This window comes from Falco naumanni, chromosome 5 (assembly GCF_017639655.2).
Source record: "Falco naumanni isolate bFalNau1 chromosome 5, bFalNau1.pat, whole genome shotgun sequence".
Lineage (NCBI taxonomy): Eukaryota > Metazoa > Chordata > Aves > Falconiformes > Falconidae > Falco > Falco naumanni.
In genome coordinates, this window is record NC_054058.1 from 50,997,238 (window position 1) to 51,023,095 (window position 25,858).

At 36.8% G+C, this 25,858-nt stretch overlaps 1 protein-coding gene across 1 annotated transcript in view; it reads right to left on the minus strand.

Moving 5' to 3' along the window:
• ADAMTS20 (ADAM metallopeptidase with thrombospondin type 1 motif 20) overlaps nt 1–25,858 on the minus strand; it is a 98,945-nt gene that overhangs the window by 56,428 nt on the left and 16,659 nt on the right. The window contains exons 5-11 of the mRNA XM_040596689.1: nt 13,985–14,068; nt 13,131–13,255; nt 12,179–12,219; nt 11,754–11,859; nt 10,486–10,632; nt 9,700–9,841; nt 8,272–8,376 (exon numbers count right to left, since the gene is read on the minus strand). Coding sequence (XP_040452623.1) covers nt 8,272–8,376; nt 9,700–9,841; nt 10,486–10,632; nt 11,754–11,859; nt 12,179–12,219; nt 13,131–13,255; nt 13,985–14,068 — 750 coding nt within the window. The remainder of the gene's footprint in view (nt 1–8,271; nt 8,377–9,699; nt 9,842–10,485; nt 10,633–11,753; nt 11,860–12,178; nt 12,220–13,130; nt 13,256–13,984; nt 14,069–25,858) is intronic.

Consider the following 25,858-nt stretch of genomic DNA (forward strand, 5'->3'; position numbering starts at 1 on the left):
ATTTGTCGTCACACCCACTCCTGCACATGAGCCATATCTTTTAAGCCCGGAAAGGCTACCTTTAAGAACAGGACCATTAAAGGTGATTTTGAAGCCCAAAGCAAACACAGAACAAAAGCTAGATCTATCTTGTCATCAACCACTTAAATGATCCAGCAAACTGGCCAGAAAATCACTTGCTTGACGCTAAAATTAATGCTTTAACTAAACACCGAAAAGGCACCATTATTTCACTGCATATGGGCATATGATTTCTCACTGTAGTGCTTACTGTTAGTTCTTACTAGTTTTTTCAAGATTCTCTCAAGGTACCTTTGTACTCAAACCCTCTTGTACCTAGTATCTATTACCTAGCAATGAAACATAGACTTTTACATAGTGCAGCCATAAAGTATCAGAAAACATTAAGAACGTGCCGTTCCAAGAACTGTCATTAGCATCTTAGAAAATAATTATTTCCTACTTTAGGCTGAAGATTCTAAATCTCCCTTCACAAATACTGCATCCAAATATGGGACAGTGATCTAGAGTTTAGGTTCTTCTTCCACCCACAAAAATATTTACAGTAACTTGAAGGGAGATCTCAGGAAAAGACAGAGTTGTAAAATGAAATTTTATACCCACAACAGCATTATTTTGATCCATAAAAATGCAAAGCACATGTTCACATCTGGGATTTTAATAGCTTATTCAACAAACTTGTCTCAGCTATTATTCTGCTGCATTCCTACAGAAGCAACATGATGAAGTCACAGTAGAAAACTCTGGCACTAGATGCATTCCAGATGTTCTTCTGTGCTTGCTTGAATCATTGCTTCACTGAGAATACCATGACATACAGAACTTTGATATACTGAAATACAATTGCTCATAATTTTTTTCCCTACATTTGTTATGGCAAATATAAAGTATGCATCAGTAAAGTCGGTATCGTTCATAATTACAAATATACTGATTGCAGTAAGTGGCAACTCCGTTCTAGCCAAGGTAAATGATTTTCTATCAAAAAGGTAGAAATTCTGATCTAAATCCACATGCAATTATTATATCTTCAGAGGAGAGAGGGAGAGCTAATGGTTCAAATTTGGCATCAATGAACTCAAAGACACCCAGATTTGATTTATTAATTACTTGCTTATAATAAACTGTTTGACTCTTGCCTATGGATTAAACTATGATTTAACAAACTGATTCCAGATACTTCCAACTTATCTCCTTAGCTTATTGAACTTGCTAAATCTCCAGGAAAGCAATTTTGAAAGAAATTATTAAAGCATTAATTGCCAGGCTATGCTCAGTTTCAGTTGAGCCAAGGACAGTGATAGATGCATGCAGAACAGGCCTAGAGCACTCCTGAAATCAAGTACTTCATACACATCCCTGGTATGGCTCACAGCATAAAAAGGACTCTCAAGCTCATTCTTACTGCCTGTATTTTCCAGACTACTCCCAGAGATACACATGGTTTTTAAAGTCTTCGGGCAAAGACTGAAACACTGATGTTCAGTGTATAAGGACATAGCTTCATGCGTTGGAGCTCTGTGCAGCCTTAAGGAGGCTCAGGAAAAATAATTCATGTATTTCTAGACACCAGCATGTTTCCACAGACGCTACAGGTAGCTGCTGTGCTTTTAAAATGAACGAAGACGACTGAACACTGAACCCAAGTATGAGGAGAAAATGAAAAGGACAAAGCATTGCAGAAGTAGATACGAGTTCTGTATTTTGCAATAGCCCTTTCTGCAACTGAGCTAACTCGGCTTTGGTCACAATGTTGATTTATTTGCTCTCAAAGCTGCTGTGCATGATTCCTGGGGTCATGCGCCTGAGACCCACCAAACAGGCACCAAAAAGGACTGTTATGGTTTAACTCCAGCCAGCAACTAAGCACCATGCAGCCACTCCCTCCCTCCCCCCACCCCCACAATGGGATGGGGAGGAGAATCAGAAAAAGATAAAACCCATGGGTTGAGAAAAGAACAATTTAATAACTGAAATAAAGTTAAAATAATATTAACAACAACAATAATAATTGTAATTAAGAAGAGAGGGGGAGAGAGGAATAAAACCCAAGGGGGAACAAAAACCAACAAGTGATGCACAGCACAACTGCTCACCACCCGCTGACTGATGCCCAGCCAGTCCCCAAGCAGCAGCCATTGGCAGCTTCTGGTCAGCTCCCCCCATTTTCTATATGGAGCACGACGTTCCGTGGTATGGAATACCCCTTTGGCTAGTTCAGGTCAGCTGTCCTGACTTTGCTCCCTCCCCAGCTTCTTGTGCACCTCCTCTCTGGCAGAGCATGGGAAACTTGAAAAACCCTTGACTTAGGGTAAGCACTGCTTAGCAACAACTAAAACACCAGTGTGTTACCAGCATTGTTCTCATACTAAATCCAAAACACAGCACTCTACCAGCTGCTAGGAAGAAAAAAACCCCATGGATTCTCAAACAAGCCTACCTTTATTATTCAGATGATGTTACCTACAAAACCCACAATACTTCAATAATTTTTTTCAACATTTTCAATTTCTTATTGCAGAAAATCTACACATTTTATTTCTCCCTTGGAATATTCCCACAGAAAACTTCTCCAAAATCACATCAGAAAAGTACTTCACAAAAATCCCAGTTTACAGTAAAAATTCTTGGTTTGAGCTCTCAAATATACTTCACCTTGTTTTTACAGTTCAAAAATTATTCTGCTACCTCCCGGATGATTAACATATCCCCCATCACCCAACTCTGTTAAAATCCATCCAATTTTTTTATATCTGCTTTACATATATACACATAGAATTAATTATTCTTTCAGATTAACTGTCCTCATGTATTACATTCAAGAGATAATCAAGCAATGCAATGGTTTTGAAAAGAAATCAATACATGGGTAGTAACCTACAACTGAATTGCAGAAAACATACTTCAGAATCAGAGACTGGTACTCCTTTTACTGATCAAAGCAATTCTTTCTTTGTTGGTTTGCATCCCCATTCTCAACTGTCTCTGTATCCCTCACTTTATGTGGCTATAAAGGGAGTAGGATCAAATCTTAATTCACTCAATAGTTATTCTAGATATTTTTAGACACACTAGCTCAATATACAATGAATATACAGTGAATAGAAAGTATAAACATTTCTCTCAAAATGGCATATGCTTTCCAATCAAACTGTTATTTGTATTACGTGGATTCCTTCTTGCTGTTAAACAGCTCTTTCCAGACTTCTCTGACACGTGTTTTTTCAGTGTTTAAGTAGCAAACTGCCACTATGTAGAACACTAGGACAGCTCCAGGACATGAAAAAGTTTGGGTCAGAATCAGATAGCTACCTCCTACTGTCGCAACACTCTCCAACCTATCAAGTTGCAACAAGGTCTTTTACCACCTCATACCAGCACACTTCATACAGTCCCCCTGCTGCCTTCTCCTCGTCTCATCCAGGGTGTGTGCTCTCTCTGCTTCTTCTCTTCACTCACTCTCAACCACTTAACAGAACCAGCCACACCTGCACCTTACCTACATCGGCCAACCCGACACCCCTGAAGCCAGCCCACAGTTGTATATTATCAATGCTAATTAACCCAGCTTCATTACACTACATCCTACATCTCCCTTCTAACGTCCAAGGAATCAATGGAATATGGGCATATTTGTACACTGCTCAGGAGTCCAGGAAGGATCAGAGTGCAACTCTCAAGTGTCTCAAAAAATAATTATTAAAAAAAGACATTTTATTGGGTATTTTTGCTGTTCTTTTCAGAGCAAAAAAAAAAGACTTGTTCTGAGAATGCTACTCCTAGAAGACAGACAGTTTCACCAGCTATTATTTGGAGGTGGTTTGGGTTTTTTTTGGCTCAGATGTACATCACCAACTCCAACAGATGAGTTACCATCACTGGAATATCATTTAAACAACACTGCGATAAACTGCATCGCTTCATGGTAAAGAAGCCATGATTCTGAGCCAGGTGTAAACCAGAGATGGATATGTGTAAGGAGAGTTTGGGAATCAGTTGCTTTGTAACCAATTCGGTTATACATAATAGCATAGATATTCTTTTCCATAATACTACTAGCTTACTACTCCTTTTAATTAGGTCCTCCATAAAATGAGATTAAGTATTTTCTGTGAATGACATCAACAACACTACGGTCGATGGTACCCAGTAGATTTAGAATTATGAACAAATCCAGTGAATCTAGGGATTCTATCTACTAACATTAATTTATGGGGTTTGGGTTGTTGTTGGTTTTTAAATCTGAACAAAGATATCCAAGATGCCAAAATCTGAATCACTGGCCAAACTCACATCTTTGGAATTTCAGAAAGAAAGGAAAACCACTCCAAAACTTCCTGTGCTCAGGGTAAGGAGAAGTCTTTTGCACTATCCCAGGGTATAAATGAAAGTAAATTCCTCACCACAAAATCCCTCAAATCAAGTAGCCTCCCAAAACATAAAAGAAACAGACAGTAAAAGAAAAGAAAACAATTGAAACATAATCCAAACAGATAATATCAAGAGCCTGCTGGTCTGCAGAAATTTCAAAACACAAAGAAATTTCTGACTAGAATGTAACAAGAAAACCTAAGGGAGCAGCTCTTTTAGCACCGCTTCAAGTCATGCACATTTCCTAAACATCCATCAAATTAGCTCCTACCTGAAACATGATGACAACAAGAATTATGATGGTTAAAAGAAGGAAATCAGGCCAATTAAAGCATACCAGTTTCTGACCTAATGGAAAATAACTTTCTCATATGTCTTGTAATACATAGGGGCCTCCTATCGTATCTTGGTCCTCAACCCAGCATATAAATACTTTTCTTATTGTGATTTATTATGTTTTTATATTGTACATATATTGTACACAACAAAAATTACAACTGTATATATGAAATCCATTGTGGCATCCAGTGAGCAGGCTACTTCCAATTAATCACATGGCACATATCTTAATTCTGAAGATACTCCCATAGCAGCTTTGATTACAGAGACAAGACATGAAAAAGCACTAACCGTTTGACATTTTTCATGTCATTGTGCCTCATTACACAATAAAATAACACTAATAAAAATTTTATATCATGGTTAGTCATAGAATTGTATTTAGGAAGACAATTCAGGAATGCGTACCTTATATTTCATAATCTCTCTTACAAAAGAACACCAGAAACACTTTTCAAGCAATGATTAATGTAGTCATGTGGTATGTAGAAATTCACCACTGCAAAACTAGTAAATGTTTACGTATGGCATGTCTAGATATATTTACTATCATTTTGTCTCTGAAGTACCAGTCAGGCCAAAGAATTTAAATGTTGCATCCTCTGCTTCAGGGAAGGTCTATGTGATGTTAGAAGAGCTGGCAGAAGCTTCCTACAGATCTTTATGAACCCGAACAGGCAAACTAAAAGCATCTGAAGTGCTAAGACACAACATGAATACCAGTGGAGTGAGAAACTGTTCTTGGACACAGTAGAATTTTTACTTATAGGCTATTGTCATACCTAAGCACTCAGAATGTATAAAAAGAGGAGGTAAAGAGAAATTTTCACGTACTTCAGCAGAAGCCCAACAAGCAAAAATAAATTCATTTTTCCAGGTAACTCTAGAACGAACAATGTACAGTTTGGTTGGCTCAAAGACATTTGACTAGACAGCAAATTGAAGTAAAATTAAAAAATTTCTATTTTAGTAACATTAATTCTTGATAATTAATAACATTAATACAGGAAATGTCCAAATTCCCAAGAAAATATTTTCTTTATTCTCTATAAGACACTGAAATGTTAGGCTGCATTTTTCTTTTAACATTTTAAGAAAATGCTATCCATATGTACTACTAATATTATATACATTAAGAAGTCACTGAGCTCTACAGGTGTGTGCACCATGAGACATGCAAAACAATTCTCTTTCAAAATGCATGCATGCTAATAGAATACATATGGCAAAAAGATATTCCATTAGGATGTGCAGGCACTCGGGAAAAGCTGTTTACTCGTTCACTTGAGTATCCCTGCTATTAGTAGATTTATATCTTCTTGTATTTTGGGGGAAGGAAAGATACAAGGACTATTAGAACAGTCCATACAGCAAGATCCACTAAGCAGACACCCAACCTGAAGAAAAACAAAGACTACTGTGAAAATACTCATGTGTCAAATCTAAGCTTAAAAAGTAGATACTAAAATTACAAATGCCCTAAATAGATATTTTCTGTATTGATCACAGCAATAATGCTGTAAATGCCAAATATTAAATTTATTTAGCTTGCTGGCAAATATTAATTACAATTCCTAGTAGCCATTTCTTATTTCCATTAACATCAACAGAACTTGTTGACTGAGCTTGAAAGGAGCTACTCCTTAAACAGGAACAGATGACAATTTGTCAGATCAACTGATGCTCTTTCTTACATCTTTCAGAGGTAATGACTGTAATTAGCTCTTCACTTCCTACAGAAAACTGGTTTCACTGGAGTAACTGCACAAAATAAGGTTTTGTATTCTTATATAGAAGAAGTCATCTGATATTGGCAAATTAGAGTCAATTGAACTAAAGATTACACCTGAAGTTTTACATAAAGACGAACTTCCTTTCTGATCAGTGACTGACTGAAAAATTGGTTAAACATTACACCACCTGCATGCATAGGATCTAATCAAGCAAAGCTTCCACTGTAACCTTCAAATACCTTTTCCTAATCTTGCAAGAGAGAATGAAACTGTTTGAGACAGTTTATCCACTAAGTTGTGATCCATTAAGACAGTATCTTCAAATTGATCACTACTACTATCTTACCAAATACAGGAAAAGAAAAAAAAGCAACTGTAAAGATTAAAAAATATTGGGGGAAATTTAGTAATAACTGAATGAAATGTAGCAGCTTATTATACATAGAAATTAGACTACATATTTTTTTAATCATCTCTGAACCTCTAAAACTATCAAAAGATAAAAAGTTAACATTGCTCCCACAGTCCCTGAAGCTGCCAAAGCACACTACTATTAAAAGCAGCTCAACATAACCAGCTATACTTTGATAATCAGTGTCATATCTGAGCCTGTAAAAGATCTCTGAAATATTTATTCTCCCAATCCCCTGACAGGTAAGAAAATACTTTTATGTGCTGGTGGTGAACTGAGACATAGAAAAGCCAAAGACCAGATCAGCATAGAACTCAACCACCTAATTTCTGTTCACTTCCCAAACTACATACAAATCCAAAACTAAACCCCTCAAATCTTCACCGACAACTCTGGATTCAACTAGCCTCCACCACTACAGTTTCTATCAAGGTTCTGTAACTCCCTTGACTACATGTCCTGATTAGGTATTCATGATCCTTATGGACAGCCCAAGAAAAGTTATATTATCCAAGGATACAGATCAAGATCTGCATTCAAAAACAACCTGCCAGATGAAGGAGTAAGCTGCATTCTCATCATCCAAACACTCTACCAAATAAAGGAATGAACTGGGTACAGGAAATCCAGCTTCCATTTCTTCTTTTTTTTTTTTTTTTTTGTAACCAAAGCATTCAGTCCATACCTCATATAACCAGGCAGCCCTATGCATTAGGGTATAAGTGAGAAGACAGCTCCTGATTTTTAGCACTAACAGATCCAAGCATCCTGAATTATGTTACAATAGGCAAGACAGTATATGAATTTGAGTTATGTGTGGTAAAGGAACTTACTAGAGTAGGTGAAGAGGTACTGATACATGCTTTCTTATTTTGTGTAAAACAGATAAAATGGGCAAATATCTACTCAAACCAGGATTCTAACCCAAAGACTCGTCTTTCCAAAAAAGTGTACTCCTCCACCTAACTCACTCATACTTAATTTGTTCTGGTTCAGTGAAACAGCTTGCACAAGACAAACTGGGGGAAACATGCTTTTGATATGGTTTGTATCCAGGAAATTCAACTTTGGAGCACTACCAATGAAGAAAACACCCTACTTGTTAAAATGATCTGAATTTTTCAAACAGAAGGAAAGATGGCAACTTTCCCCTGAGGTCTTCTACCTATTTTTAACCAATGTGGCAACTGTAAATTTATTTAATTATTCTGAACAGACACCTATGTTACTTATGTCACAATATTACAGTACTATGAGAAACTGCAGGTATCATGTAGATACCATTCACACAACCAGGATGCGACAGGTGCGGTACTGCCACACAGCAAGCACCGTTTTTTATCTACATCAACAATTTTGCCATATGCAAGTACCAAGAAAGAAATCAAGGCTTACCATTCCCACACCACAAACTGTTCCATCAGCCAAAGGCATGTGCTGAGTACGACAACCCTTGTGAACACCTTCTGTGCTTGTGCACCATAAGCGTTTGCATTGTTTCTAAAAAGAAAACAAGATTACTTCTGTTGTACCTGTAACACCGTTTTAGACATTAGCTAGGTATTTGTATTGTTTTCTTGCAGTATGTGGGCTTAGCGTTTGCTATTAGTACTACCATTTTCCACAGATAAAACCTCACAAAACCAAAATGAATTTAATTTAAGGCTAGGCAGGAATGTGGAATATTTGAAAGTGATCCCACTAGAAGTAATAGATAACTTTCTAATTTAGTAGAAAATCTAATAAAAAAAAGGAGGTAAGAGGTTACGGTTGATTCTGTACAGCACAGTTTGCATATAATCCCCAGAAAAATACTCTAACTGGGATTCTTCCTAAAATGCACTGACTACAAAATGGAAGAGAAATCCTCCTTTTCAACTCTTAATGGACAAATAACTTTTATGGATTAAAAAATTTGCAAAGCATTCTTCAGGAACACCATCTTCAGCTCTTTGAATCCTTCTTTACTTTTCTATAATATTCCCATAAAGCCTGACTCCTCTTAAACATTCTACCTCACCAAAAACTCCGCTTAATTCATTCCAAATCTGATCTGAAATTCTGTCCTTTAAACAGCTCCGACAAGCCATGCAATACTAGTAGAGGTATTTAAGAAGTTGGTCCAAAATCTAACTCTACATGACATCTTGACAGCAATGAAGTCAGAACGTTATATTTGTATTTATTTTATATTGCACTGACCACATTATTTTTTCAAAATACAACTTTTCAATATTAATCTCAAGTTTCCTTTCCAGATCCCAATTTTGCTTTAAATAAATTTTTGGTTAAGTATACAAATATTATATTCTAACAGGCATGAAAATATTTTTGACTCTTGACAGAGTAGAGGGAATCTACACTTTGGGTCAAATATTTAGAACAAATATTTGAATTAACATATTAACTTTCAAGTTATAAATTTTTAAAAAGCACTAAAAGAAGCAGATAAGAAAGACCTGTTAGTGTAAGATAGGAGCTATAATGTGAAAACATTTGTAGAAAGTGTTGAAGTAATTCCCTTTCAGCAGTGGCAGGAAGCCTTAATTTATGTAGTTTTAGATCTTCCAAAGTAATTATAATCACATTCACAGATGTACAAGTCAAAATGACCGCATCCTACTTTTTAATTCTATATATTTCTAGCATATGGAGCAGCAATGCTGCCCACTGAACTCTTCCCCCTTCAACAGAATATAACCTGAACTTAGACATATTTCTTCCAAATTCTTCCAGAACGCCAAGTCCTGAAATTCCATTTCTAAACCTGCCTTTCAGGAATTTTTAGTATAGAATGAGTGTGACTGTGTGTTGTTCACTCACCAGATAAGGGCACACTTGTGACCCAAGACCAAACATAAGTTCACACTGCTTGTTGACATCATACACTGACCCAGGCAGCTGAGAGGAAAGATCATATATTCTTCCACTAGGTTTGTCTAGGAGGCATTCACCATAACCAGTACTGTTGTAAAAACAGAAACAAAATGTGAACACTCAATTCATCGGGAGCCCACTCACACAGCACTTACACATGCATATCTTGGTGGAGTTATGGGTTTGCATGCCTATATAACGACTTTAATTAAAATTAATTAAATAAACCAGGTCACTTGATTTTCTTTTATTGGATTTTGCATTAGATGCACCAAACAAAGCTTAAGGTTTTTTGTGTTCTGGCTGTCATTTCTCATTTTCACACTCTTACAGGAAAAAAGATGGTACTGCCAAATTATACCTGCCACTTATTTTTTAAAGAAAAACTTTCAGAAAGAAAGTGTGCCTATTCTAACCTACTAAAATCATAGTACAGATATTTTCAATAGCCAACGCCACTATATTTATAAAAAAAAATAAATAAATCTTCATAGCCTTATATGCCAAGTGCAACTTTAAGAAGGTTATGAATCATGCAAAGAAGTAAATGCACTCATTTTTCTGGAGGACTGAGGCCCTACAAGTCACTGGTTAAACCCAAGAACAACACTAAATGCTATTTAAGCAATACCTTTAAAATACTTCTAAAAAAGACATGGAATTGGAAAAAAAAAAAAAACACTAAAAAAACCCCCAGCAAACCCAAAACCATAGCATTATATTGATACTTACTCAAGAAATTCAGTAATATATTTTTGACTGCACTTTGACCAGGTCCATGGGCTTGTATGGTAATTTAAAGTAGGAGCCATCACATGGTATTGATGTTTAATTCCAGCTTCTTTACATTTAAAACTGTCATCATGAGGCACATTAAATCTAAAAAGGAAAACAGACAAACTCCAAAACAAATTCAGCAATAATTAATTGAAACTCTCTTTGTTGTAGCAGCAAATGCTTGAGTTTTGAGTTTGAAAATGCCTTAAAATTTAATGGGACACACTTAATATGACTATCTGACATTATGGCAATAGGTATCTGAAAAATGCCTTCAAAATTCTCTCCTTATCCAAAATGCTCCTTATTATATAATGCTGGGCACATGAAGAATTTTACAATTACACAGTTCTTTAGTTCACCAGAGAAATTCCAGTTTTGGGAGTATGCCACTTTAAATGAACATCCCATTTCCTCAATTGAATACACAGGCCATCGCTAGACTATCCATAACATATTACCCCAATATTCACATCGTAATTCTTATTATTCAGTAAACAAAAACAAACTACAGAGCACATCAACATAATATTTATGCAACTAACACATCCTCTTATTGTATATCTTTTATATGGTTTAAGTACCATGGCAAATGGCATATATCTAAATGAACTTCCAGGCACATGAAAATTAACAAGCTAGCTACTGAGCTCTGTAACGTCGTCGTTACCTACACTGTGGCATGCCTCATGGAGCTAGAGTATAGCACCTTTCTGCCATCACTGATGAGGTATGCTTCATAAAATAAAATGCTGTCATCTCCTCTTATTTTTCTGTGTAAAGTATTTCTCTTTGTGTTACTCTATTGTATTCTGAAAGGATCAAACACAAGGAAGATTATTTCTGCGTTACATTAATTGCTTTTTCTTAAAGGTAAATTCCTATCAGCACTAGAATGCAGCTGGAGTTTACAGGACTGTAGTTGCACATTTAAGATACCTGTCCCAGTGTTCCAACCAGTTCGTATGACAAAAGGACAGAAGGCAGCTGTATGGCCAGTATTTCCCACAATTAAAGATATAAACCAGGTTATAAAATTCACTATTTTTCTGTCTCTAGGTTGGGGTAGAGCTAGCTCACTGCAAGGGGCAAAAATAATGACTTCTAAAAGAACGTAGCAGACTGCATCCTTCTAGAAATAGAGCCCATCACAGGAGATTGGTCATACTAAAAATGAAATAATAATAAAAAAAAAAATTACCTGCCGGAAAATAGGTACTTACACATGTCCAAGTTCATGCGCTATAGTAAAAGCAGCACTCAATCCATTTTCTTCGCTTACAGAACAGCTGCGTAGTGGGTCACACATTGTACCTAGCTCTGCTAAACCTGCAAGATTGAATCCTTATATAAAAGCTTAACAGAATGAATTTTCATGTAGGAGGAGTGACTCTATAAGAAAATACTATGGCACCTGAGTTGAAAGTCATGCCTCAACTATGCAGCAGATTTACACAAAATGATCAGCCACCTGGCACCAAAGTACATACCGGGGCAGTATGGCATTGAGAAGCTGATTTTTTTGTCTATGCGACTTAATTTTTACATTTATTTTCTGATTTATTCCTAATTGATTTTTCTCCCTACAGGGAAATGCTCATATTTTTTCTGTTATAAAATCATACTGATTAAAAAAAGAGTAACTCACCAAGAGTATCACACTTCTCTCTAGCTCTGCAGATATCTTCCCTTGAAGGAAAAGATTTATTTAATATTATTACAACAAATAAAATAACATTTTTAAAGTATTTCACTGTTGCTGTTTAATTAGAGCAACTGCAAATCTGATTCTCAATTTTTAATCTTACAGTCCAAACAATTTGCATTCTAGTGAAAGAAGTCATTTAAATTCACCTGACTAAGCTCACGGTATTGCCTTCTATCTGGCTTGCAAAGAATAAAAATTCAAATATTATGTTAGTTCTCTACAATGAAAAAGGGAGACCAAGCATGAAACGCTGCTGAAAAACATGAAGATTACAGTATACTTGAAACTAACTTATGTAGTGGACCATCTGCCAAAACAACATAAAATTCAGGACAAATATCAGAGTTGGAAGTGCTGGAGTGTGTCTAACTTGAACACTAGGGGAAAAAAAATGAAAATGAACAGCAAAAGAGAAAACGAATCTCAGTGGATGAACATCAGAACCTTCACTGAGGCGATTTGTGTACAGGAAGAATATATACCAATATTCAAATGTTTTCCATTTGTAAACTTTTAGTTCATATTATGCCTGGGCTACCAGGAGCTCACAGTCACTGCATCATTCAGCTGATTCCATTACATACAACACTCCATTCCTATCACATATATGTGCAATCACTAAAGACTTCATTTCCTTGTAGCAATCCCAGGTCTAAGTAATTTCCATCATCTTTAATGAAAGGTTCATCAGATGGTTAGTTAACAACATATATCACTGTCAGAGTAATAGCTCATGTATTGATAATTAGTCGTTTGGGAAGTACAAGACAGTCTTCATTGACTTCAATTATCAATGAAAAATATCAGTGAAATGGTTAAAAAAATGATGTAAAAATACCCGAAGCATTTGTCTCACCTAGCTCTGTAACAACGGTTATTTCAAATACTGTACCTAGTGATAAGAACAGCAGTATCATGGTGAGAAGGGTGAGCATCATCCAAAGTGTTTTGTGCTTGCTGCCATAAGCAAAAATTACGAAGAGTGGTAGCTGCATTAAAAGTGATAGCTGGTCCTTCCTAAGCAATAAATGGCAAAAAAAAAAAAGACAAAAAACAACAACAGAAAAACCAAATAAGGGGTTTAATATTCATGCCCTTGCACTTATTACTTTGTCATTTGTGACCCTAACCTGCAAAACAATGGCTGTGTGTGGATAGGAAGTCAGCAGGACTCCACAATAAGAGTTCTCTCACACAGATCTGTTTGCAGGATCAGATCTTAATTTAGCTGCAAGTCACCAGTCATGGAAACACATTATTATAATCAATGCGTGTCAGCATGCACCAGGTGTTAAATATTTTTTTTAATAGAGTGACAAGACATTTATGATAAATAAATATAGAGTCATGTATTTGAAAAGTGTACACATCTTACAATCTTAAAATATTACAGCTGTTAGGGCTGAAAACCCTCTATAAAAGCTTTCATTTCCCTGTCATGTTTCTATGTGAATAACCACACTTTCGGTAGTTATGCCATAAGCTTCATACAGTATCTGATTTATGTCCATTTAGGTCAACAGGAGGTGCTAGTAGAGAGATGGGGAAATACAGGCATTAAATAGAGGTTCTGCAGCTAACCTCACATTTGACATATAGTCTCTTATTTTAAAAGATAATTTTATAGTTAAAGAAAATATTCTGTATTTAAAACCAAAACATTTTAAACTTCGGAATTACAATGCAAATTCATGTATTTAGTTTCTTCTATTAGAAAGAAATCTTTTTAATATTTAGTTTTCCTACCTGTTCATTGTGAATTACAATTAATTTTACAATAACTATATTTATAAGATTTCCAATACTTGAATCTTTATAGATTGCTGCAACCTAAAGAGAAGAAAGTCAGAAGATTAGAATATGAAACTCATCTGATAAACCCTCTCTTTTTGTCACATAAACAAGTTATCAAAGAAAAACAAGTTGCTATACAACAGACATGCATCGGTCTGTACCTTTCCACCCAAGGATACTGCAACAAACCCAAAATAGTTGCCCAGGGTTTAATATACAAATAGCTATTCATTTCCAAACACTTAGACAACATGCTGAAATGCTAGTGTAAAAAGTGTATTTACTACACACTGTAAAACCTGTAGTTTATTGACAAAATATCAAAGAAAGACAAAATTAGCGTTACTGCAACCGCCATAGATGTAAGCTGGTTTATGCAGATGATTTGTAGAATCAATACCTAAAATATTAGAGGGTTTTAGAAGGCAACTTTGAACCAGTAAGTTTTTGCCCTTGCTTTTAATAGAAGCTGGACTGAGTTGTAAACCCATACTGGAAATATACAAGACACATACAAAGGTTTCTTTCCTCATTCATAAAATTTGTATTTACATACCAAACAGGCATTTTTACATATAATCTTGCAGCCAGATAGTAAAAATCTCAAGTCAATTCCACTCACCAAAGTGAACCACTTTGAAAGTTATTCTTCATAAAAGCAATAATAAGTTTATTCATTCTCAATAGATGCATTCTTAACAGCTTTAGACATCCCATCCATATGGATTCTACAGTTTGGCTTAAAGCAGTTGTTGAATGACAGCCTTATCTAAACAAGAGTTGCCACCAAACACAGAAGGACTGGCTTTCCTCCCTTCTGTCTTGTGCTAAGACTACAAAAGTAACAGGATCAAGGAACTAATCCAGCTGCAAAACAGGTTTTTTTGGTTGGTTTTTTTTTTCTTTTTTTGTTATACTGATCAACATGATCTCATTCCTGGTGCGGCCCCCACAACACAGGTGCTGACAGAGGGAAACATGCAGAACAGCAGACTTCTTTCAAAAGTAGCCTATAACTGAACTGGCTCAAATTGCTTGTAAAACCACAGCCTTGCTGTGTATGCATCCTATGTAGCTAAGACCAAGTAATTCTGCTAAAAAGTTGGAACTGACAGAGCACTGGCTCCCAGCTCATACCCACCCTTTCTCTAAACTAGAGAGAGCACAATGCATAGCGTTGTCCTTCATTCTTTGTTGATACACAAGCTGGAAATGGAGGATTCAATAAGGGCAGGGAAGGAACCTGCATCTTGGATTCCATGTGGGGAACACATTTCAGAACAGCACAGCTATTGTCTGCTTCCTCCCATATGGACTCCATTCTTGGTTACCAACCAGCAAATCTCCAATTATTCTGAGGTGGGAATAAGATGCACCTCTCAAACACTGAAGACTTCAACTAGGCACAGGCATGTTCAGAATACCTTTATCAAAAAAAAAGGTGCCTGTAAAGGCTCAAGCACTATTTAGGCAGAAGGGGTTATCCAAATATGAAAGGAATAAACTACCATTTTGCTACTATCAAAACTAATTTTAAATTACCACAAATTATCAAGCTCATAATGTGCTCTTATAGCTTGAGATCCACTTTAATAAATCTAGGAAGGATATTTTGGGGTATTTATCCTCCCCATGAAATACCACAGTCAAGGTACATTTGTTGACTTAGAGTAACGTAACACAATTGTCACATTCATCTTGGCTCATGTAATTAACATTAACAAAGCTGTCTAAATTCCTTCAATAATCAATGGGGAAAGAGAAAGGATGAACTGTTGTGTAGACATGCCTATCTGAAGATACATATTTTGATATATGTATTTTCATACAAGACAGTAAAATAAGTTATTTCATTTCTTCATCCCTTTACTATGGAGGGAGATGAGAGGTCTAATTTTCAGATGTATGAGGCCAGGGGAGGCTAATTCCAGCCCAACTGTTTCAAGTTTTATTTCTTTTTAGCAAAGAAGAAACAGAATACGGGTTCATATGGCATTCCAAAATCATGTCAGAGGAATCTGAAATGAGATCTGCGAGAAACTGGCTTATAATGTAAAGAAAATTACATGCATACAGCATTAACATAATTTTATGGAACAGGTAAACAAAGCAAGACTGTTTCATATCTAGATTTTAATGATGAAACAGGCACTGCTACAGAAATACAGTAACAGAAACCTAGAATGATTAGGCTTGGAGGGGACTCTGAAGATTATCTAGACCAACCCCTCCAGCTACAGACAGGGACATCTTTCACTAAATCGGGTTGCTCAAAGCCCCATCCAATCTGACTTCCAACTCTTCCAAGGGTGGGGCACATTCACAACTTCTCTGGACAACCTGTTTCAGTGTATCACCACCCTCATCATAAAAAAATTCTCTTTATATCCAACATAAACCTAACCTCTTCCAATTTAAAACTGGTTTATGTCTTGTCCTGTCAACTAGAGCCCTTGGTAAAAAGTCAACCTTGTGAGTCCTCTTTATATATTGAAAGGCTGCAATAAGGTCTCCCTGGAATCTTCTCCAGGCTGAACAATGCCAACTCTCTCAGCCTTTCCTCACAGGAGGGGTGTTCCAGACCACTGATCATTTTTGTGGTCCTCCTCAGACATGCTCCAACAGGTCCATATATTTCTTGTACTGGAGGCCCCAGAGCCAGACACGGTACTCCAGGTGGGGCCTCATGAAAGTGGAGTAGAAGGTGAGAATCACCTCCCTGTACCCGCTAGCTATGGTTGGGGATTTTTTTATGCAGCCCTGGATACCATTTGCTTTCTGGGCTGCAAGCGCACATTGCCAGCTCATGTCCAGTTTATCATCCACCAGTATCCCCAAGTCCTCCACAGGACTGCTCTCAATCCATTCATCTCCCAGTCTGTACTGATAATGGGGACTGACCCAACCCAGCTGCAAGATCTTGCACTTGGCCCTGTTGATCTTGTGAGGTTCACGTGGGCCTAATCCCCAGGCTTGTTGAGGTCACTCTGGGGTTCATCCCTTCCTCCAAGCAATCACACATCTTGGTGTCAGCTGCAAAGCTGCTGAAGGTGCACTCAATCCCACTGTTTGTCATTGATGAAGATATTAAATAGTACTGATCCCAATACAGGACCTTGAGGGACACCACTCATTATTGGTCTCCATTTGGACATTGAGCCATTGACTGTAACTCTTCAGATGTGCCCACACAGCCAACTCCTTATTCATCTAACAGTTCACCCATCAAACCCATATCTCTCCAATTTAGCGGTCAGAATGTTGGGGGATACCATATCAAAGGTGTTACAGAAGTTCAGGTAGATGACAACCGTAGCTCTTCCTTTGTCCACTCATGTAGTCACTTCATCACAGAAGGCCACTAGATTAGTCAGAAACATCTTTTCATTAACTTGCAAACTATTTAGTTAATGCCTTTTTTTGGAACAGAAGGCTCTGAAATTCAGGTAATAGCTGCACTTCACTGACTGACAAGTAAAGAGCATGTAGGTCATCTGAGGTAGTGACACTTGACATGGTGGACAAAAAAAACACAATATACAGGATTTGTCCCATTTTACAACGGTTTATATCAGGTAGAATAGGCAAAGGGATTAAGAACTGGATGGGGGAGTTCACTAGGTTCAGCTAACACCAAAGAATACCACGAGCGCTTAAACTGCAACTGTCAATCTTCAGTGCAGCATTACCCCTCAGTTTCTTAAAGGGCCCCTGTACCATAGTATGTGAGAGGAAGGCTCACTTCAGATCCTGGGTGATTAGAATGATCTGGGCAAGGAGTCAAAGCTGAAGGCTTCCTGGGATTAAAACTTAGCATTTCTTGTTCTTGTTTATGGTTATTACTGTAGTTGATGGATGTTCCCTCGTGTACATTAATAATCCTTTTTTTTAAAAAAAAATAATCTGTTACTGTTGTTTAAGTGCTGTCTGTTGATGTTATCTGCTAACAAAATCTGATAACAAAAAGGAGGCAAAGAACACAAAACCCAGACAGGTGTCCTCCTTCTTGCCTCTTGACACAAAGTCCACTTAAAATATTTGAGCAGAAGTATTTTTTCAAAACCCAATATAACTTAGTCCTACCTCAGAGGAGGTATGCATTAGACTGAGTAAATACAAAGAAGAGAAGAGAGAAGAATCTGATTGCACACTTGAAGAAAATCTGTTGCAGGACCTTCAACACCATAGCAATGCCCTATCTGAATTACCTACTGGCTATCTCTGTCTGGAGAACAGTTGAGGCCTGAAATAATGTCACTTAGATGTCAGAGGCCAGTGGTTTATGCCAGAAACTGAAGCACGCTTTCTCTCTTACTGAAAACAGGTAAGCTCATGCTAAATGTCAAAGTAACACTGCTCTCATTAACCCTACATCTGAATCAAAGTATGGATCCTTTGTCTCATGGGCACTTTCATGACCTCCAATCATTTAGTTATTACTAATTCTTTCAAAAGATCAAAGGGCAAGACTCTGTGCTGATAATGAGATGCCCTTACCAGTGAAGCAAGGTATATTCTGCAGGTTGGTTGAACACGTATGAAAAGTAAAAATCCTGAGAGCTGAAAACCACAAAGCAAACTTGATGGTTTACCTAGGGAACCATGCAGGCTGAAATCACCAACTAAGACCTGAAATGATAGATGAATGCAGGCAAGTATCAAAGATCTGGAATATGAGATTATTTTTTTCATTACAAATAAGAAAGGCATAAGTTCTCCCTGCTCCTCTTTCAATGCTCTTATTGGAAGCATTCATGAAAAATGATGACGAAATGGGATAGGAATTTGATATAATACACCATTTCTTTGCAATTTCCAGATCTACTAGCCTTACAGTGATCTAAATCCAGGCTTCACAGAAGTAGGAGGTAATAGCCAAGACAAAGGGAAATTAGTTTCAAGAGATTTTTCAGACTCTTAAAATGAGCATCCACACCACAGAACAGTTCAGACCTCACAGCAACAAAGAAAGGAAATGCATACATAAATCAAGCTAGTTACCCTTCAGTGGAAGAATCACAGATTTCATTTTCATTAAATTCTCAAGGATTAAGCCAGATCTTGTCATCACTACAGCTGTGGCTTCTAGGTGACTGGAAGCAACTTGGTCACAACAAAGTTTAGTTCCTCTTGATACCTCTGTTGTAACTGTCCATTAAACCAGGATTGAATTGTGTCAAAATGCCCTATTTAGAAAAGGGACTAGTAAACAAGCAAGTAAATCTAGAGGCTGGAAGATAAATACATTATATAACCAAACGGAATTTGATTTCTTCATCTCTTTTCCTAAACGTTCTATCACAAAACCTCTTTTTCTTTCCTCTTGTCAGTTGCACACAACCATGATATCAGGAGAACACAAACATTCATAAACCCTGAAAGAAACATGGTATCACTTTCTTAGCTGATGTCTTTTGCAGGCTCCAGCAATCTCTCATTTATCACTATAATGCGGAAAGAATGTAAGATATTCAGGATCTGGGAAACTTCTCTTTCACCTCTTCCATTGTCATATGCTGTCATATGTTTTGTAAGACCCTAGAATTGTCTGAAGTCATAAGATAAAGTCGTCATCACAGCATTTATTGCTTCACTGAGAGAATGAGAAAGAGCTATGTTATTTCTGCTGGTGTTACTCCCATTCTGTTCCATCCATATTTCGGTACATACCTGTGCTTTCACCAGTGGAACCTAAAGCCAGCAGACACTTCTCAAGCAGACTTGTGCAAGTACACCTACACACCTCAGAGTCACCTCCTATGAGTTTTAGGTCATCTCTTGTCCCCTCATCCAAGTCCTCTCCAACCTACCATCCCTCAAGTTAACCAAGAAGAGATTCCAGATGACTCCCTATTGTGCTCTAGTGAAGGCAAAAAGGAAGAACACATCCCTTTTAAAGGCTGAGTCGCCCTGCTAGGAATGCTGTGCTCTGTCTTATCTCTAACTTGGGACTGTGATGGTTGCAAAGATATCCCTTTAATATTGCAGTAAGTCAGTAAATGTTGACTTAGTCATCATCATCTAGAGCCTTTTGATGAAAATATGCACCAGGGCTACAATCAGATCACATCAAATGCCATCACGTACAGCTCAGATGTCAAAGGATCCTTCCTTTCAGTATTTGAAAGAAACTGCCCAAAAAGATCATTTCACAAGGCACAACCATAGCCAGGCTTTTCTAGCAATTAGAAGCTACTCAGAGAAAGACATACAAGCGTTGTTTGGCAGAATGTCTCATTCTTATACATGAGAAGAGTCCCAGGTAGCTTACAGAAGGCCTTTGTCATAATTAAACAGTACTGAGGTTTCACTGTAGGGATAGACCTTGAACCCTGTACTGCTGAGGAGAAAGTCAGAGACAAGGACTAGTCTAATCATTAGATTTCTAATTAGCAACCACCACCATCATCTAAATAACAATAGCAGTAAATAGCACTAACAGCAGTGAAGTGCAAAGATGGGCAACTATGTGCCTGCACACATACTGCAAAATTTCATAGAATCATTTAGGTTGGAAAAGACCTTTAAGATCATCAAGTCCATCACTGCCCTGTTCCCAAGCACCACATCTACACAGCTTTTAAATACCTCCAGGGATGGTGACTCAAATCACTTCCTGGGGCAGCCTGTGCCAATGCTTGACAACCCTTTTGGTGAAGACATTTTTCCTAACATCCAACCTAAACCCCACCAACAGCACAACCTGAGGCCATTTTCTCTTATCTTATCACTTGTTCCTTGGGAGAAGAGACCAACCCTCACCTCACTGCAACCTCCTTTCAGGTAGTTGTAGAGCACGATAAGGTCTCCCAAGTCTCCTTTTCTCCAACCTAAACACCACCAGTTTCCTCAGCTGCTCCTCAGACTTGTGCTCCAGACCCTTCACCAGCTTCGCTGCCCGTCTCTGGACACGCTCCAGCACCTCAGTGTCTGTCTTGTAGCGAGGGGCCCAAAACTGAACCCAGTATTGGAGGTGCGGCCTCACCAGTGCCAAGTACAGGGGATCCATCACTTCCCTTGTCCTGCTGGCCACACTATTCCTGATGCAAGCCAGGATGCTATTGGCCTTCTTGGCCACCTGGGCACACTGCTGGCTCTAATAACTGTATTAGCTGGTGGACCTCAAGATTTAGAGAGGTATGAGGCATGACATTTAATATACAGGCACCTTGGAGCTGGAATACAGACAGTCACAAATCAAAAAATAGCAGGTGTTTTTTTTTTTTACCCATATAGATATCCATATGTCAAGATAAGCATCTAGCCCAGAGAATTTTGTATGAATGACCCTTTGAAAATAATGGTTTCCAGCTATGTATATTCATTGGTTCATAATCAAATAATTATTTTCATTTTAACCATGTCAAAGTGCACAGGATCATGTGGTTTTATATAAATACAGAAGAAACAGGATAAGGTACAGAGCTTAAGCATGAAACAAATGCCTTTGTGCTGGCTCTCCAGATTTCACTGAATAAGAGATAAAAATCACTGAACATTCCTACAGCATTAGTAGCAATACAATGATCCAAGAGAAAAAGGGGTAAAATACAGTCTTAGTGGTCTAGAGTAGTAGATGCAAGGAATAATAAAGTCATCACTAAATTCTGAATTTAAAAATATTTATTGCCTTTCAGATGCTAGTCATACAAATGACATTTTTAACCTATAAATTATTCAAGTCTACTGCCTATTTTTAAATGATGACTATATGGCAGAATCAGTAATGTCAAATATTCTTAAATGCTAGTATGCATCTATGTTTTTCCAGAGTATTATGGAAAGGTAAACTGTTAACCTCTTTATGGTATGAACTGCAAAGAAAGTATGAAAATATTCTTTAAGTTAATTCCATATGCATTATGACAAAATCATTCAGCTGTTTTTTATGATAGGGACAGCACACTGGTACAGGGGATCTTTCCACATAGTAAATATTTCACCATCAGTGCTGATTATTAGCTGTCAAAATGGCAACAACAACAACAAAAAAAAGTATAACCAAGACTACAACTAGAATTTTTTTTACTGTTAAGACCTATTACTCGCTGCTTTACAATTTACATCTCACTAAGTTACCACAGCCACAAAATATCACTAGAACAACAGTAACTATTTCAAGATACTTCAATGGCAGTTTGATTTGCACATATTTGAAAGTCTACATAAATGGCTTTGTCCACGGTTTTGTTCTTTATGCAGAGTCCAAGTTAGGAACCTGTCTTGATGAAAATTAAAAATACCAGCTCTCAATATCATGTTATAATGGTACTATTTTACAGTCACATAATGCTATTTTACGATTCTCACTACAAATTAAGCAATCTAAATTGATGCCGCCTTCATCCTCTCATTGAATGCATGGCTGCTCCCCTCCCATGCTCCAACTCTAGCACTCACATGACTAGGCAGTCAGCCAAGTTCACGATCTGAACTGGCTAACATAGCCCTACCACAGGTGGTTTTACATGTCACGTTTTCAGAACGGCAAGATTAAAAAGGTCTTTCTGCAAGCAGACTAAGAAAAGACCAAGAAAGTTTTTATTCCCAAACTATATAAACAGAACATTTCTTAAAAATGTCAGTAATTGTCAGGTACCAAATTCAGAAAACGAGGAGAGCACTTCAAAATGCATTATGGACCCAGATTTGATGAGGGTTTTGTGCCGTTACAGTAAACTCCAGCGTCTTAATGTGTTATTCACTTGCTAAAATCAAACCTTTGTGTTAGGGACTTCAAACTGTCAGAACATAATATGCTTAAAAGAGTCCTCCAGCTACTAAAACTATTAAGGCAGCACACAGTGCCTGTTCTGCTGATGCAGCACTTGGAGGAACAAGAAAGAACGTTGCGAGTTAAACTATCACAAATTTATTATTTAATTTATAATTTCACATTAAATAATGCTACTCTATCAAAACTTTTGTATTTCAATACAATAAAAGCACAAGGAATACCTTTGCCTTAGGACTTTCAATACATATTTCAATCAGAACTCCTATTTATTTCCAAGACATGTAAATACTGTAAATACTCATCTTGCCAACATTTATGCAATTTTAAAGAAATGAGAAAACACATTCCGGTTCCAGTTCAATGGGATTACTTGCATGCTGAGAGTTAAGCCTTTTCGGGTTGAATTGGATGAGTGACAAGACACTTAAACCCCTAAAAATATTGAGCAGTATATTTCAGCTCTTATTTTCCACTCATAAAACAGTATCCTATAGCAGCAAGTTTACTCTAGTGGCTTTGTTGATTCTAAAAAAAAAAAAGTAAGAAAAGAAAAATGGGCCAGGATTTCAAAGGTTCTTCTGGGAGCTAGATGTCTAAGTTCATTAAAGTTCAATGGTATTTTTATGCTTAAACTTTTTAGGTTTCTTTAAAATCCAAGCCAAAACTGAATATCCTTAAAAGTTTCAGAATGATTATAAAAGAGTAGAGTATAATACTTGGGTCTTTTAAAATGCCAGAAACCTGACAATTTCCCATAAAAGGGAGAAGTTGCTTGACCAGACACAAGTACCAGTTAAATTTAATAATCAAAGCTATCTGTATAATGGCAGAAAAGATAAAATTTAATAGTTTCATTTCTTGCCTTTATGGGTAATGAAACAAGACTAACAATGCTTCTATTTTAAACACTAACAGGCTGTGGATCAAGAAATGACCCACCTGCATACTGACAAATTCTAATACAGATTACAAAGCAAAGAGTAGTAATTTGTTTTCTTATTTTTCACATTTATTAATAGCTTACTGAAAAAATAACTATTATGGGGAATGAGAAGGAAGAGAAGAGACTGAAGACTAACTTCATATGCATTACTGGATTTGTTTGACAATGCTGTATGGACCACATGACTTCAAAAGTCCTTTACAACTTTACTTTTTCTGTGATTCTACAACACTGCTGAAATGCTTCAAAGAGAAGGGGTATGAGCTGGGATATGTATTGGGGTGAGGGGGGGGGGGACACAAAGTTAACTGTTCTGAAAGATTTTTTTCAGTATTAAGATCTGATTTTACATTTTAAAATATAATCTGCATTTATAAAAGCTAAACATTTCTAGAAATAACATCTTAAACTTTTGTTTCAACATTACTTTCAGAATTAACAGATGTACATGTCTAATAAGAGCTGCAAGAAGGTATCAGCTATACGCATTAACTGTGATATTCAAAGATATCAAATCCACATTAAAGATCTAGTGGTTTTTTGTGTATCATTACCTCCAAGCCAGCAATAACTGCCCTAAGCCTTAGTTTTACGGTATAGATAGGCAAGCGCAGGAATGAAGCCACAAGCTTTTTAGCTAAGAACTAGTATTCTTTCACTCATACATCTACATGTTAAATGCTAGATCTTAGAAACAGTTAAAAATATTGACACTAAACAATATATTCTCTTCAGCAGCAATTATACAATGCAAATCCTATTTACCTAGAAGTCCAGTTATGTAAAGTGAAAAGACACAGGAAACATTGCACTGTAAGGAATAGTGGTTGAATGCCTAACATCTACACATGCAGGAAAAATATTTGTTCTTAAAAAAACCCAAAACACACCAGGAATTACATTAGCTATAATCACAACAGTGCCTCATGAAAGTTATACAATAAATGTTCCATTTCCTCTTGTTGTAAAGTTTCGTTAAAAAAACAGCTTCTATTTTAAAATAATGCTTTGACCACTTTAGTTCTTAGTACAGCTCTGTATTAAAAAGTAACTTTATTTAAAAAAAAAAAGACATCTCTGGGATTAGTTGTTTCTAAAAGAATTCCAAATTAATTTAAAGAAAAAAAAAACCACCCTTCAATACTCCTTTTTTTACATATATACATGTGTACTTTCAGACTTTCACATCACTGCCAGTGGAAAAATTCAGAAAAGTTAATAAAATTAAAGTATGCTAATCTCCCTTAAAATTTAATTATTTTTCTTATAAACCAATTAAAGAAAACTTCACCTTCTAAATTTAGGTGCCTACAACTGTGTAATAGGTAACAGCACCTCTACTGCCATCAGCTGGAGATCTAGGCATTACAGTGAGCAGAACTCTGTTCAGTTGCCTAACTAGAGATGCTATACATTATCAGACACCTACACAGAACTGGTAGATATGACACATGATCTGAGGAGACTTTCACAACTTTGCAATGGAGCAGCTGAGGCCAAGTCAGAGGTGCTATGGCATGTTAAATGGCACTGGACACTTCTATGAAGCAAGTTGACCCCAGTGGAAACTAGAAAGCTATTTTGTTCATCCACAAGATGTCTATAACCCGTCAAGTGACTAGCTCCCTTACTTAAGGCCGGTATCTCTATAGATACCTAAATGTAGATGTTTTAATTTGAAAGCCCGAAGTTAGATGCAGTTTTATATAAATTAAGCTTCTTGAATGGGTGGAAGGACAGAAATCTGGAAATAATTACTATGCAGAATATTTTAGCACATCTTTGCCTAAAAAAAAGGTTCAACGTATGTCATGGTAAACCTTTTGATTTTATAGACTTATTGTACTAGGTCCTGAATCAATACAAGTGATTTTTGGTCCAAGAAAGAATTCACCGCAGAAAGTGCTCAACTAAATGATGCCAACTCAGTCTGACCCATATTAATTTGAAATTACTTTAAAAACTAGGATTACTACAGCCAAGCATTTTTTCCACAATACCTTTTAACCTCTGTCTGCTGTAATTAATCTATACGTTTAACTCACTGAAGCTTAAGAATTCTTCTAATGCGACAACAGATCAGGAAATAGGTCACCTACACACCTTGCTGTATTAAACTGAAAAGATGCATAACCTGAAGTTCTGG